A 14,574-nucleotide genomic window follows, 5' to 3' on the forward strand; every position below is an offset into this window, starting at 1 on the left:
CATTAAGGTGAGCAAATTCAGAGCTCTGGGTGTGCGCCTAAGGTTTCCGATTAAAAACTGCAGAGTGGAAGGAAAGGAGGACCTTTTTCTGCCTCCCCACTTCCAGCTACTCTCTGAAGACTAGAGAAGAAACCCTCTTAAAAATATTAGGAGTGTGGGGCAGGGGAGGGACTAGACCATGTGAAACATGAACATAAGATTTTAGCTGCAGTTCATTCATTGTCAGCTTGGTATTCTTGTTATAAAAAAGCACACTTAGACATTGCATTGTTGGGCCCACAACCTATGTTTAAGTTGCCATTTAGCTCCTAGCTTTCATATCTCCATTTCTAGCACTGCCTGTAGCTGTAGCTCAAGTAGCTTTAAAAAGGTAAAGGGACCCCTGACCATTAGGTCCTGTTGTGGCCGACTCTGGAGTTGCGGCGCTCATCTCACTTTATTGGCTGAGGGAGCCGGTGTACACCTTCCAGGTCATGCGGCCAGCATGACTAAGCTGCTTCTGGTGAACCAGAGCAGCGCACGGAAACGCCGTTTACCTTCCCGCCGGAGCGGTACCTATTTATCTACTTGCACTTTGACGTTCTTTCGAGCTGCTAGGTTGGCAGGAGCTGGGACTGAGCAACGGGAGCTCACCCCGTTGGGGGGATTCGAACCGCCAACCTTCTGATCGGCAAGTCCTAGGCTCTGTGGTTTAACCCACAGCGCCACAAGTGCACTTAATATATATTTACTATCAGAACAACGCCAGATGCTGTTCTTACCAAGGAACAGTCTTTGGGGTCACTATAGTTAAGAGGCAGATGAGAACAGGTGGAGCTAGTCAGGTAGGATCCAGCCCGCAGCAAGGCAGGGACAAAGGTGAGCAGCCTTTTCCACCAGCTATCGCTATTCTAAGTGTGTTATCTAGAACAGCACACAACCAAACTCCTTTAACAAGTTTAGTACTGGAGACAGATGGTGACAAAAGCAAAAACGATCACTTTGCTTCTCCTAAAGAGCCTGCCCCTTGTGGGAAGAGGAGGAGTAATCCAACCATCGCATTGCTCCCTAGCTCTTTACACTCCCATTTTTTCATTTCAATTTTTAAAAAACCGTTTCATCATGCTTTCAAATTGTCTCTTTTGTTGCATGCTTTATTTTCCCAACTGAATTGTTACTGCGTCTTTTAATCATTGTATTTTATAGTTCAACAGCTACAGGCACTATTTTGCATCTTCAAAGAAGAGATTAACAACTTTGCTTATATGCAGATACCAGTTTATTAAGTTTGAACAAGAACTCTTTAAAAAAAGTATTTGGAAGGCTTTGCCCTGAAAGCCAAGGAAGCACAAACTCCATTGAGATGGCTATGTTGCCAGGATATGACCACATCCCTTGTGCTCTGTGTGCATGTGTGTTTAGCAGGCTAAGGAGGTTATCAGGAAGTCCAGAGCCCACATGCTGTTTTTAAAGTTTTCCAAATAACACATGGAGCAGCCTAAATTCCAGCAAGTCCTTTGCTGCTGAAGGTTAGTTCAAAGAAACAGAACTGAAGAATTTACAATTATACAAAAAAACAGGTAGAGGAAGACAGTTGGCCAGTTCACAAACCATAAACACTCTGCCATGAACTGTTCAAGTACATTTCAGTTGTAAACGAAGTGCTACTTCACATTTCACGTAAAAAAAAGAAAGGCAGTAAAAACAAGATGAAGGAGACAGACAAAGACAGATTAGAGAGGTTGAATGCTGTGTCACACAGAACAGCTAGAAGTTGAACGCGTTGGAAGTGTCCTGAATCTGGAAATTGTATGCATCGGTGCTGGATTCCGGGACGACACTCTCATCTTCTCCTTCCTAAACAAGCAGAAGAAACTTTTAAGTATAATAATTGGTTGCAGATACAGCAACCAATAAGATGGCTGGAGCCAGTTAGGAGCAAGGTTAGTGTGTCCATTAGCTTCAATCAGATTTAGCGCAAGCTGGCACATACAAACCTTTTTTTAAAAAAGGTACAAGATGGACTTTGCACATCTGGCACGACCATTCCTCCTCTTTGCCACCCAATAGCTTTTTCCCCCCTTTTTCTTTACAGTGCAACTATTTAACAACCAGCTAAAACCCTACAGTAGTAAAATTTTAAAAAGATAAAGGACCCCTTAAAGGAAACTAGGCAACGAGCTAACTAGGTATGGTAAGGTAAAGGACCCCTGGACGTTTAAGTCCAGTCAAAGACTATGGGGTTGTGGCGCTCATCTTGCTTTCAGGCTGAGATGGAGTTTGTCCGCAAATAGCTTTCTGGGTCATGTGGCCAGCATGACTAAACCACTTCTGGCAGAACAGAACATCATGACGGAAAACAGAGCGCACGGAAATGCCGTTTACCTTCCTGCCACAGTGATACCTATTTCTCTACTTGCACTGGCGTGCTTTCGAACTGGTAGGTTGGCAGGAGCAGGGACAGAGCAACGGGAGCTCACCCGGGATTTGAACCGCCGACCTTCCAATCAGCAAGCCCAAGAGGCTCAATGGTTTAGACCACAGCGCCATCCGCGTACTGACAGCTATCAGAACACACTTTAACCCCTGATCAGTACAATAGGATCTCTTACATGGTACAACTGCCACTGTTTCACAACATTGCAACTGCCACTTGGCCAGCTCAGAGCTTGCTCACCTCTGCTGAGAAATACTTTTCAATCAGGTTTGCCGCAGACTTGTACACCTGCTCGTTTTCATGGGACTGTAGAGCTTCAATCTTATCCAAGCCACCATACTCCTCAACCATGAGGCAAAGCTTCTCGGTCTCGCCTATCTTCTCAGCTGCCTGTCGAAAGAATACGTAACATTTGGTAGCACCGTTATCGATCCATCTGCAAACCCCATCCTCGATTCAAAGCATTATAGTACAGATAACGGCAGTTATGGAAAATACTGTGTATGACTATACGACCATAAGCAGAGGCGCTGGTGCAACTTTAACCATCATGGGGTTCCATGCTGTAACAGTTAGAAGCAATTGCCCAATACTGCGGGATACTGTTGAGGCAGTTCCTTTGAGTAGGCAAATTATTGAGATTTCACGCAGGTGAAATAACTTGAGACCTGCAGCTTCTGTTGGCCAATGTTCCTTCACACTCACACACAGAGTGCTTTTTATGGGGGGAAGCAGGGGTACGCAGACCCCTAAACATTTATGTCCATTTACTGTATTTATTTTTCACAATTTGAACTATAAAATGGTGGTTTTTATTGTGTCAAAATGAGAGTATCCCTAAACATTTTTAAAGAAAAAAGCACTGTGTGCGCGCGTGTGTGTGTATATGTATATATGTATATGTGTGTGTGTATAACAATTTAGAATATTAATTTAAACAACCTTAAAATATCAATGACTTACCTTCTTCTCTTTCCATGGTTCATTTTGCATAACATAAATCACTGCATATTTTACATAAACTAAACCATTCAGTATTCCATTATTACTTCCATCAAAACTTATTTACACTGTTGAATTTATCTTAATGCTGCCAACGTTTTCAAGCGTACACAACCCCCCCCATATATTCAACAAACATTTTCCAATCTTCTTTAAACGATGCTCCTTCACTTTTAACAGTACTGAGCATTTGGAACCGGACCCCAGGCTTCTTTGGGTCAACTTACCGCAAAAATATTATTAATGGCATCCAGGATCACTAGGATGGTTTTGCTATCCTTAACCACCAGCAGGTTCAACAGTGGTTCCACCACACCAGCCTGAACAAGGTATATGATCTGGCCAATTGTTCCACCACTTGTGAAGTTGGTCACAGCCCACACTGCTTCTTTTTGAGATTTGAAGTCTCCCTGTTTTAATACACACAAGAGTATTATTACATAGAGCTAGCAATGATGGTCAGGAAGAAGTCAAAGGGAGGTTTGGTCACAAGATACTTCACGTTGAAAAACTCAGGAAAAAATATCTGGAGAGGTGCTTATGAAAGTCAACAAAACCGTTTATAGCTAATTGTTACAGCTTCTGTTCAGCCCTTCAAAGTGTTTTCTAATAATTTTTTTTAAAAAAAACCACATTGATGGTTGTGAAGAGTTGCTTCGGCTTGTTCCAGTTCATGAATGTTATGTTCAGTTTCTGTTAATTGGTTCTCATGGGAAACTTACAGATTCTGGCTTCACACAATTAACTCAAGGCAGTGTCAATTTACTCTTGGCAGAAAGCCAAGGTCAGCTTGACCTAGAAACTACTTACTCTGATTGGTTAACGACCAGCACTCAACTCTGTTATCTAGGAATGCTAGCACAGTTTGTGTTAGGTGTGTGTTAGGAGTAGGAGTGCTGTGTATGGTTAAGAGAGAGAGAGAAAGAAAGGATTTATTTTGCTTTGTTTTGTATGCAGAAACTCTGCTGGTTTTATTTTTCCTTTTAATAAATCCTGTAAATAGTTATTCTGAGTCTAGCTGACTAGTCATTTCCACCTCAACTAGCTTCTTCGCTGTGCAGGAAAACTCTGCTACGTTTGGGCTAAAGCCATTAGAGCTATGCCTGACACTTCAAAGTTCCATGATGTTACTATAGTTGAATGTGTTAAATGTGGCCAATGAATGCGCTTGAGGAAAGTTTTCTTTAAAAAACGCAGTATTAAAGCAATGGTATTTTTTTATATACTTTACTGTGTCCCAAGAGGGCCTTCCTTTTTTTGTTTTACCCTAAGCTGGAGGTCAACCAACCTGGTGCCCATGAATAAAATGGTACTCTTGCAACCTTCACCTTGTGCCCATGAAGATAGAGCCCGAGCCCCCACCCCCGCAGAACTTATCATTTTTCTTTCTTGAAAAATACATAGGGCTAAAAGGAAGAAGTTGAGAGAGTGATGCTCTTTCCTGTTACTTCTTTTAAGCTCCGTGTGCTTTCCAAACCTCAGCCCAAATCTCTGGGATCTAACTGATCCAAACATATTGGCAACAAAAATATTGGTCTTAAAAGTTTTTAAAAGCAGTGTTCGTCTGCGGCAGAAATGGCACATTGGGGGGGGGGGAATTAGGTTTAGGTTCCTTTTTTTACCTTTGTCAAGATGCCAACGAGATATTGGACAAGCCCGTGGTCCACAACCTTCTGGATCTGGTCCTGCCGGCCGGCCGTGATGTTAGACATGGTCCAGGCTGCTTCTTTCTGGATGTTGTTTTTGTGGTGAGTAAGCAGGCTGGGGAAGACAGCGAGCGCTCCCGAATCTATTACAATCTGTGTCTGCTCATCAGTCCCCGTGACAATGTTTCCTATGGCTCTTAACGAAGGTGTCTGGGTGGAAAAAGGGTTTAAAGCCATTTGAGAAGTTATTCATAAACCACACATATTAAGCTAGGTATATCATACTATTAAAGAGATGTATCAAAGGGTGACACTGTCTAATCTAGAGTTCACTAATAGTGGTCAGTCTCCAGCTGGCTAGGGACCCATTCACATGACAAGCATCCAGCTGGCACCAGCATCAGATCAACACACGATGGAGACAACCTAAATGGATCTTATGAAAGAGTTTCATGGTGTGTGCAGTACATAGAACTAGCTTTTAGCAGACCCTTGGCTATTATATTAAGGATCCTATTAAATTAATTAATTAATTAATAATAGGCATTACAGCTCTATTTCAGTGCCAAAAACACAAACAAGCCGTACATTTCTGACGTGGTATTATGCAAAGCACTTAAGAAACGAGACATTTTTTTAAAAAGCGCCTTGCTCCTGCTACATTTATGCACTCCTCCTGATGAGGCACGTTCTTTGGATGCATTTCGAGGCAGCGTTCTGTGAAAATGTCACCATGCAAAGGGAGGACCAGGAACTCTTCAAACTGGGCCCCAAATTGTTAAAATTGGGCATCAACCCAGAGCACGTTCACCTGTACGGATGGCTGGGCAGCCTGGAATTTTAGTCATCCATTATTGGGAAAGGGGTGTGTGTCCTGAAATATTTCTAAAGTATATTATTTTATTATTTCATATATTATTTTAAAAGTATGAATTGCTTGCATGGAATGGGCATCGTGGCTGATCCCATGCCATACAAATTCTAAGGGCCCAATTATATACTGTAAAGTGGCCTAGGTGTGCCCAGAGGGGGAAAAAATCAAAGGAGTCCTTTCGTCATGGCTATCAAAGTGTGAGGAAAGGGACCCAAACATGTCGCAGAGCCTCCCTCGATGTGCTTGCACCATGAATGAATGAGGTATCCATTGATGCAAGCTGTGTGGCTTGGACAACTGCCCTGTATTACAGATTTTTCCCTTTTATCCAGATTCTGGGTGCCGACTTATAGTCTATTTTCCCAGTATCTAGCACGAACGCCACTCAGGAGAACTAAAGAGTGTCAGTCACCACGTTCAGCAGAGCCGAAAGGGAGGTGCATTTTGGCCTCTGCCACCAGTCGTGAGACTTAAGGCTGTCGGGAGGCTGCAATCCCTGCATCCCTGGAAGAGAGAAGACAACCTGGCTCCATTCATCAGTCACAGAAGAAACACATGTTCTTCAACTCTTGCTCTCTCCCCATTCCTTGAGTTTTTCTGCTGTGTTTAGTAAGATTGTGAGCCTGGGAGGGGGCAGGGATTGTTCAAGATTTTAACAGCACACAGAAAATGCTAGGTACTTTATAAGCGTTAAACAAAGCATGGTCTATTGCTGATGCTTATAAGCACACACACAAAAAAATAGTCCTACCCGGTGCTAGTCAGAGTAAATTAAATTATGTGTTATTGCCACTCCCTGCCCTGGCAGTTAGTGTATCTGTACTTAACAGTCCCTGTAGTTTGAGGTGCATTAGAAGTGCAACCTAACCAAGTCTAGTTGGACGTAAATCCTGCTGCATTCAATGGGGCTTACTCCCAGGGAAGTAACCTTTTTTTTTACTTCTAGGTAAGTGGGCTTTAGGGACGTGGGTGGCACTGTGGGTTAAACCACAGAGCCTAGGGCTTGCCAATCACAAGGTCGGTGGCTCGAATCCCCGTGATGGGGTGAGCTCCCGTTGCTCGGTCCCTGCTCCTGCCAACCTAGCAGTTCAAAAGCACGTCAAAGTGCAAGTAGATAAATAGGTACCGCTCTGGCGGGAAGGTAAACGGCATTTCCATGTGCTGCTCTGGTTCGCCAGAAGTGGTTTAGTCATGCTGGCCACATGACCCGGAAGCTGTACACCGGCTCCCTCGGCGAATAAAGCGAGATGAGCACCGCAAGCCCAGAGTCAGCCACGACTGGACCTTATGGTCAGGGGCCCCTTTACCTTTTAAGTAGGCTTTGGACTGCATCTGTACTAACTGAAAAGATTCCAGGTCATAGCGTATTGGAGCAAAGCTTAACATTAAAAAGGATGCATTCCTAAGGAACAATGTGCTGTTTGTGCTGAAGATAGCTGCTTGTGATTAAAAGCAACGATCTAGTCAGATCAGCCCAATAAAGCAGGGTTTCTTAACCCTGCCAAACCTTCATTCATATGTTCTTGTTGTATCCAGCTTACCATTATGGGAATTTCTCCACATCCCAGGAGCTTCACCAGCTGCGGCACGAGCCCTGTTTTCACCACCACTTCAATCCTGTCATTCGAGCCATCCGTCAAGTAAGAAATAGCCCAGCACGTATCTGCCAAGACTTCATGGTCATGGTGGTGCAGCAAGCGAACCAAAGTGGGAAGGATCTGTTCAATAGCTTCTATGGGCGGCGCAGGGTTCTTGTTACGGCAGAGGTTTGACAGAGTCCAGGTTACGTTGCGCAGGTAGCCAAGCTGAAAGCAATCACGAAGTTCATTTGTTAGCGCTGCTGTTGCTTTAACACAGAAGTGCCTGGCAGCCAAATTGCCGCCGCAACGCTCAAACACTTACAGCGATAGAGGAGAGATCAGGTACAGCAAGCAGAGCCAAAAGCGGTTCGAGGGCACCATATTTAATGACCAGGTCTCTGTAGGCAGAACCATCACCTGAAGGTAGAGATTGAGATCGAATGTTAAGATACACACCACCACGATATTTAAATTGTACACAGCCATTATTTTTTTCTTTTGAGTCCGCACTTTGTAAATAAAACGTTGACAGGAGAAACCCACAGGGAAGCGTTGGCATAGGACAACTTGGGCGCAGTTAAAGCATTAAACCCACAATGCAACAGATGCTGGCCATCAGATGCCACCATATAGGAGTTTCTCAACATCAAAAACGGCACAATTGGATAAGGCCCTATACATCAGCACAGAGATTATCTTCAGGCTGCTGCAATTCAGTCTGCAGAATCCCTGCATTAAGCTGAAGAGTGCCCAGATCAAAGACGTACTAAACAACCGTAGCCTGAGTTTATGGAGCAGCATGGATGACCAAAAGGACCGTGTTTTCTCCACCTGTCCCTTCAAGTGCTTTCCACACTCATCCTTCCCCACTACACCTCAATTCCTGTCAATAAACACGGGATTTCTTGAGAAACTTTCACAGAATTATTCAACTACGCAAAAGTTTCCTTGGTTACTGACTGAACAGCTTTCAGATCTCAAAGTTAAGGCCATTGGAGTAGAATTTCTTTATGGTCAAAATATCAGCTTCAACCATAAAGTGACACGCTTTAATCAATGTAAATAGGAAATTGCCAACTAATAACAATAATAATAAATTTTTAAATTCATATCCCACCCATCTTGCTGGGTTTCCCCAACCACTCTGGGCAGCTTACAACATACAGTACAGTGGTACCTTGGTTCCTGAATGGCTTACTTGTCGAACCAATCAGCTCCTGAATGCCGCAACATTGGAAGTAAGTGTTCCGGTTTGCTAACGTTTTTTGGAAGCAGAATGTCCAATGCGGCTTCTGATTTGAGTGCAGGAAGCTCCTGCAGCAAATTGGAAGCCACGCCTTGGTTTTCAAACTGTTTCGGGAGTCAAACGGACTCCCGGAACTGATTAAGTTCGAGAACCAAGGTTCCACTGTATATAAAAACACAACAAAGCATCAAACGTTAAAAAGCAAAATATCCTATACTAGCAACAAATAGAAACCAATAAAACAATACTAAATATTGTTTAACATTTAAATATTGTTTAAGAGTGCATGCCCAAGAAAGCAATGTGGGGGATTTCTAGATCTGACTAACGAATGACGTAATTTCTAGCTTTGATGACGTTGTGTCCTGATGGTACCATATCCAGTTTCAAGTGCACGATTTCAAGTGTATCATCCATTTCCACATTTTGCATACTCATTTAAAGTACACATAGACAAAGTAATCCACAGAAGAGAGAGAGAGAGAGAGAGAGAGAGAGAGAGAGAGAGAGCGTGCACGCGCTCAGTAGTATTGGCCTACCTGCAATATTTCCTAAAGCCCACACAGCTTGCTCACTGATGTGCATATGGGGGGAAGCCAGCAAGGAAATAAAGGCAGGTATTGCTCCACCATCTACGACAGCTTTTGTCTGCTCTGATGTGCCGGAGGCAATGTTGGTCAAGGCCCAAGCAGATTCAAACTGAATAGGGCTGCAATCTACTCTTCCCAAGAAGGTCACAAGCTTTGAGATCAAGCCAGCTCTGATTATCTGGTCTATAGGGGGCTGCTTTTCTCGGGATAGGAGCTTCCTACGAGAAAGAAGAAAGCAAGTTGGTTTCACTCATCAACATTTTACAGACAGTCCTCAAATCCATTATAAGCTGATAGTCAGCCCTTGTTGCATGCTATGCACAACTAGCACCCCACCTAGAAATGGTGCCCATTAGTCTAGCAGGGTTTCATGAAATAAATTGCCATTTTCTGTCAAGTCCTGCACATGGGCTTAAAACACCCCAACTTCAATTACAAAATCCGCAGATTGTTTTGACACCAGGTTTTTTTTTTGGGGGGGGGGAATTCTTACATGAGAACTGACATTTTCAAGCAATAGGCGATGTGACTGAATGCACAGTTCCAGAACTGATCTCCTAGCTCCAATGACTCAAAATTAATGCTTTCAGAGACACCCTCTCATAATCACATTGTACCATCAGCCTGGTTCATAGCTATGTGAACGCACTAGCCTGGACTGGAGAAGACTTAATAGGCATCACAGTGACAGATGCTTGCCCGAAGCACCCCAGATGGGGACCTGCACCATAACATTTTAGCAGTTAAATTATCTTTATCACTTTTATTGTTAGCCAGTTTTGGAACTACAAGACAAGGAGCTGAGGTTTAGTCAGCCTCCGATGTGCATTCACATTCAGACTTGTGCCATTTAGCTTTAGTTAGGTTCACCCTCCAACAAGGCAGTCAACTATTTAATGTTTAGGAGAAGATGTGGCAAATAAATAATAATAATAATTTTTATTTATTTATACCCTGCCCATCTGGCTGGGTTTTCCCAGCCACTCTGGGTGGCTAGATAGTAAGATGTTAAGACAAGAACATTATGTTAGAGAAAGCTTGCCCACTCTCTTCAGTGCTGAGAACTGTAAAATGCCAGCTATTCACTGTAAATAGTAGTTTCAGAACCTCAAATTATAATTGAAGTCACAGCTCTTATTGCAAGTCATTGGCTTGCCATAGTCAAGGTGCAAAGAACATGGATGTCTCTTTATGTTTACCTGGCAGCCTGTGTTGCCTGCAGTTGGCATTCCACATTATTGCTGTTGATGCCTTTAACTATTTCTTCAACAGACCAGTGGACAGTGGCCTGCAAAAGAAAATTCAAGTTATACACACCTACGCATTAAGTAGGTTGTCTTTCCTGACAAAAAAAGAAAGTAACTCAGAATTCCTTCCAACACTCCAGATGGTTTTCCAACATAGACAATGCTCAAATTAATTTTGTCCCTAAAAGAAAAGGAAGATTTAAGCCACACGTGTGGCTACTCTTTATTCAAATACTAGAACCAATTATTTTCTTTATGCTGCATAAAAGCAAAGGAATGTAGAATCTGGAGTTTTGATCCTTGGAATCAGGGAATGAATATTGCCTGAAAATCTGAAGAGTTGCTGCTGGTCAAGTCAGAAAATACAGAGGTAGGTGGACTCAGTAGAAAGAAGCTCCCGATGGGTAATACCCAACAATGGCAGGTTGCTGCTGAAATGAAATTGCTTAGGGCAGGAGGAAGATAATCAGCAATCCCCACTTGCCCTGCAACTACCCAAGTACCTTCTAGATCTGGACCAGAGGTTCTCCCCAACCCACTGGAACAGATTCAAGGTGGACAATGCAGTGAAGAATCAGCTGAGGGATTCCCTTCCATTAGCAGGCAGTCTCCACTGGTACTACCTATGTTCTCAATATATATTTTTTTGGAAAAACAAGACATCCGTATAGTGAGAAAGGGAGCCAGAGGGGCCTCGACTCATTGCTTACTTGATTGTTCCGGTTGTTCTCTTGTAGAGGGGATGTGGCATCATCAGGAAAAGTGCTAACATTTCTTCTTTTAAGCATCTGATCATCTTTTTTGGCTTTCCTCAGCTCCACGTTGACTTCCACCCGCCGCCTCCTCATTTCCTGGTGAAAACGCAAGCTTTTAAAAAACTGAACTGCATTTTTGGGCACACAAAACAAAAAACTAACGACAGTCAGGTTTACTCACATTAGAATCCTTTCCCTTATTCTTGAACCTGTTGAGACGGGCAGCATTCTCATTGGCAGACATCTCGATCTCGATATAGGCAAGATTTCAAATCTGCAAAGAGATTTTTCAGTTTATTTGTTTATGGCATTGATATATTGCCTTTCCGGCAAGGCACCCAAGGAAGTTTATGTTTTATGTCATTTATCTGTTATTTCAAAATTGTAAAGCCCGTGGAGTTGTTAAAGGTATCACCGCCTGTTCAAGAACATGAACCACTCTTCACCCAACTCAAATAAAACTAGTCTACTTAGAGAGGATAGAATCAAATATGACCAGGAGCTAGTCCTACTAAGCTCAGTGGCTCTCAACTCCAAGACAGTGTCCTTCAGATTACAGCCTTGGGAGCCTGCAAAACACTTAACACCAGAAAGAGAATAAAGTTGGGTTGACATATGTCCTCTTTTTCCAGGACACATCCTCTTTTTCCATGGGTATTTAAACGAGAACCGTCATAGCGATCCATAGATAAAAATGTGTCCCCTTTTTTGCTCTTCAAAATATGGCAACCCTAGAATAAGGTATATTCTGTTTTGTTAGGCTTCAGTTAACTCCCCCACCCCTCTTTCATTCAGGCACCCTCAACATTTGAAATAACTACAAAATCTACAGCGTTCCTGTGATGCTGTGTCAGTTATTACGGCTGCAATCTTAGGAACTGTGTACTGGGAGCAAGTTCAACTAAACTCAGTGGTGCTTACTTCCGAGTAAACAAGAATGGGTACTCTCAGTTTCAAATTCTCCTTCCTTGGAGGAAAAAGGAAGGAATGACAAAGTGACATGTAAGAGTTATCCCTCGGGGCTTTAACAATAGAATGGACAGCTTTGCTACAGTTGGGACCTCAACACTCCAATTCAGGATTTGAAAGCCAAGCTTCCTCAAGTCCTCAAATTTTCAGGATCACTTTCACATTTCCCTGAGATGCAATCCTACTGGTTGTTACTTATTAATAGGAAAATTGTTCTAGGCACATTTTACGACAGGGAATTTCATTATGAGCTCTGGGCACAGTACTGCACCTAAGATTTCAAATTAAACTGCCAAGTAGAAGGAAAGGAGGACCTTTTTTCTTCCTCCCCACTTCCAGCTACTCTCTGAAGACTGGAGGAGAGAACCTCTTACGAATATTAGGGGAGTGGGCAAGGAAAGGACTAGACCATATGGAAAACGAACACAATATTTTAGTTGCAGTTCATTCGTTTTCAGCTTTGTATTCTTGTTATTAAAAAAGTGTGCATAGACATTACGTTGTTGCGCCCATAGCCTCGGTTTAAGGTGCTCTTTAGCTCCTAGCTTTCATATTATTGCAACTGCAAGTGAACCGTTTTAAGCCTGATTCAAGTGCAACATACAACGTGACGCTAGATGGCGATGGCTAGCATTATGGAAAATTCAAAGCGTTTTTTAAAAAGCGCTTTAAAAAAAGCGTTTTCAGATTATTTTTCCGTGTGTGAAGATCCCACCTCAGTTTCTAACACTCCTTACACCCTTTCTTAAACCTCTCCTGCCCCAGCTCCCCTTTAAGCGAACACGTGCGAGAGAGAAAGAGAAGGTATCCATTTCTCCACCAGGAAAGGACGGGCTCAGCTAACTAAACGGCTCAGGCTCGAGTCACTTTCACTCGCCGAGCGTCTCTAATAATAATAATTATTATTATTATTTATACCCCGCCCTCCCCAGCCAAGGCCGGGCTCAGGGCGGCTAACAAACAATAAAATCAAGTTGAGTGAATACAACTTAAAAATAAGATTAAAATACAACGTTAAAACATTAAAAAGCAGCCTCATCAACAGGAGGAGAAAAGGAAAAAGAAAACCTTCTCTTGAGCCGAGCCAGAGCGGCTTATGGGGGACCACCCACAAGGCATCCCTCCCACCCACCCGCCACGTCGCCCTCGAGATTCCAGAGACGCGGCACAAAAGGAAAAAGGACAGCGGAGGGAGGAGGAAAGGGCAAAACCCAGTTCGGATAAGCGAGCAAGTGAGCAGGAAAAGAAGGTGGTGAGGAGAAAAAGCAAAGAATCCACTCCCGTCCCCTCCCCCTAAAAACCTTCCAGAGGCGTCTCCCTCTGCCCCAAATGCCTCTCTCTTGTCATATAAAAGGGGGGCCCAGCGCGGTCCCGCACGCATTTCCCCCAATTTCGGTCCCTCCAGGGCACCGTCGGGGGTATCCCCTACCCGAAAAGGGAGCCCCGGCTTCGTCTCGTCGCGTCGCAGCAGCAGCAGCAAGCAGCACCCGACACGGCCTCTCGCTCCACGACTATTAATACTCCGCCCACCGCGGTGGGCGATTTGAACTTCCCTGCGCTTTCGCTCTCTCATTGGTGCGTTCGAGTCAAGTTGGAGCGCTCATTGGTCCGTTTGAAAATAAGGACGCGCTCCGAGCTCGCGCTCGCTCCTGAAAGGAGGAGGAGGAGGGGAGGGAACGTCCCCGCCGGTGCCAAGACCTCGCGAGAGCTGTTAAGAAAACCGGCTCGCGGGACTACAAGCCCCAGCATTCAGCGCGGCTGCTTAGTGCTTTATTTGAATGAATCCGAGCCGGATTCGGATCGGGAATGGAGGGCGGGATTGAGGAATCGTTAGCCGCTCCCAGGGCAACTGGTGAAGACAAGACAAGAATAGAGGAAGGAGGCTGGCAGCATTAAGATAAATTCAGCCGAGCAGACAATATTTGATGGATGTCAAAGTGGAAAGTTGATGTGAATGGTGATAGTAAAATACGTAGGAAAGTTGTTGTTGTTTAGTCGACTCTTTGTGACCCCATGGACCAGAGCACGCCAGGCACTCCTGTCTTCCACTGCCTCCCGCAGTTTTGTCAAACTCATGCTGGTAGCTTCGAGAACACTGTCCAACCATCTGGTCCTCTGTCGTCCCCTTCTCCTTGTGCCCTCCCTCTTTCCCAACATCAGGGTCTTTTCCAGGGAGTCTTCTCTTCCAGTGAGCACTCAGGGCTGAGTCTCCTCCAGCACCATAATTCAAAAGCATCAATTCTTCAGGG

The 14,574-nt window shown here is 43.9% G+C and overlaps 1 protein-coding gene across 1 annotated transcript; it reads right to left on the reverse strand.

Annotated features, from left to right (window-relative positions):
* Positions 1 to 1,240: 1,240 nt before the first annotated feature.
* Positions 1,241 to 13,884, reverse strand: KPNA2 (karyopherin subunit alpha 2). Its single transcript, XM_053375318.1, has 11 exons — positions 13,755 to 13,884; positions 11,538 to 11,630; positions 11,312 to 11,452; positions 10,554 to 10,642; positions 9,304 to 9,572; positions 7,841 to 7,935; positions 7,480 to 7,743; positions 5,041 to 5,274; positions 3,646 to 3,828; positions 2,657 to 2,806; positions 1,241 to 1,836 (listed from the first exon to the last, which is right to left on the reverse strand). The coding sequence occupies exons 2-11, from the start codon at positions 11,598 to 11,600 to the stop codon at positions 1,747 to 1,749; spliced, it is 1,578 nt and encodes a 525-aa protein (XP_053231293.1). The 5' UTR covers positions 11,601 to 11,630; positions 13,755 to 13,884; the 3' UTR covers positions 1,241 to 1,746.
* Positions 13,885 to 14,574: the final 690 nt, after the last annotated feature.

This window comes from Podarcis raffonei, chromosome 2, assembly GCF_027172205.1.
Source record: "Podarcis raffonei isolate rPodRaf1 chromosome 2, rPodRaf1.pri, whole genome shotgun sequence".
Classification (NCBI taxonomy): Eukaryota; Metazoa; Chordata; class Lepidosauria; order Squamata; family Lacertidae; genus Podarcis; species Podarcis raffonei.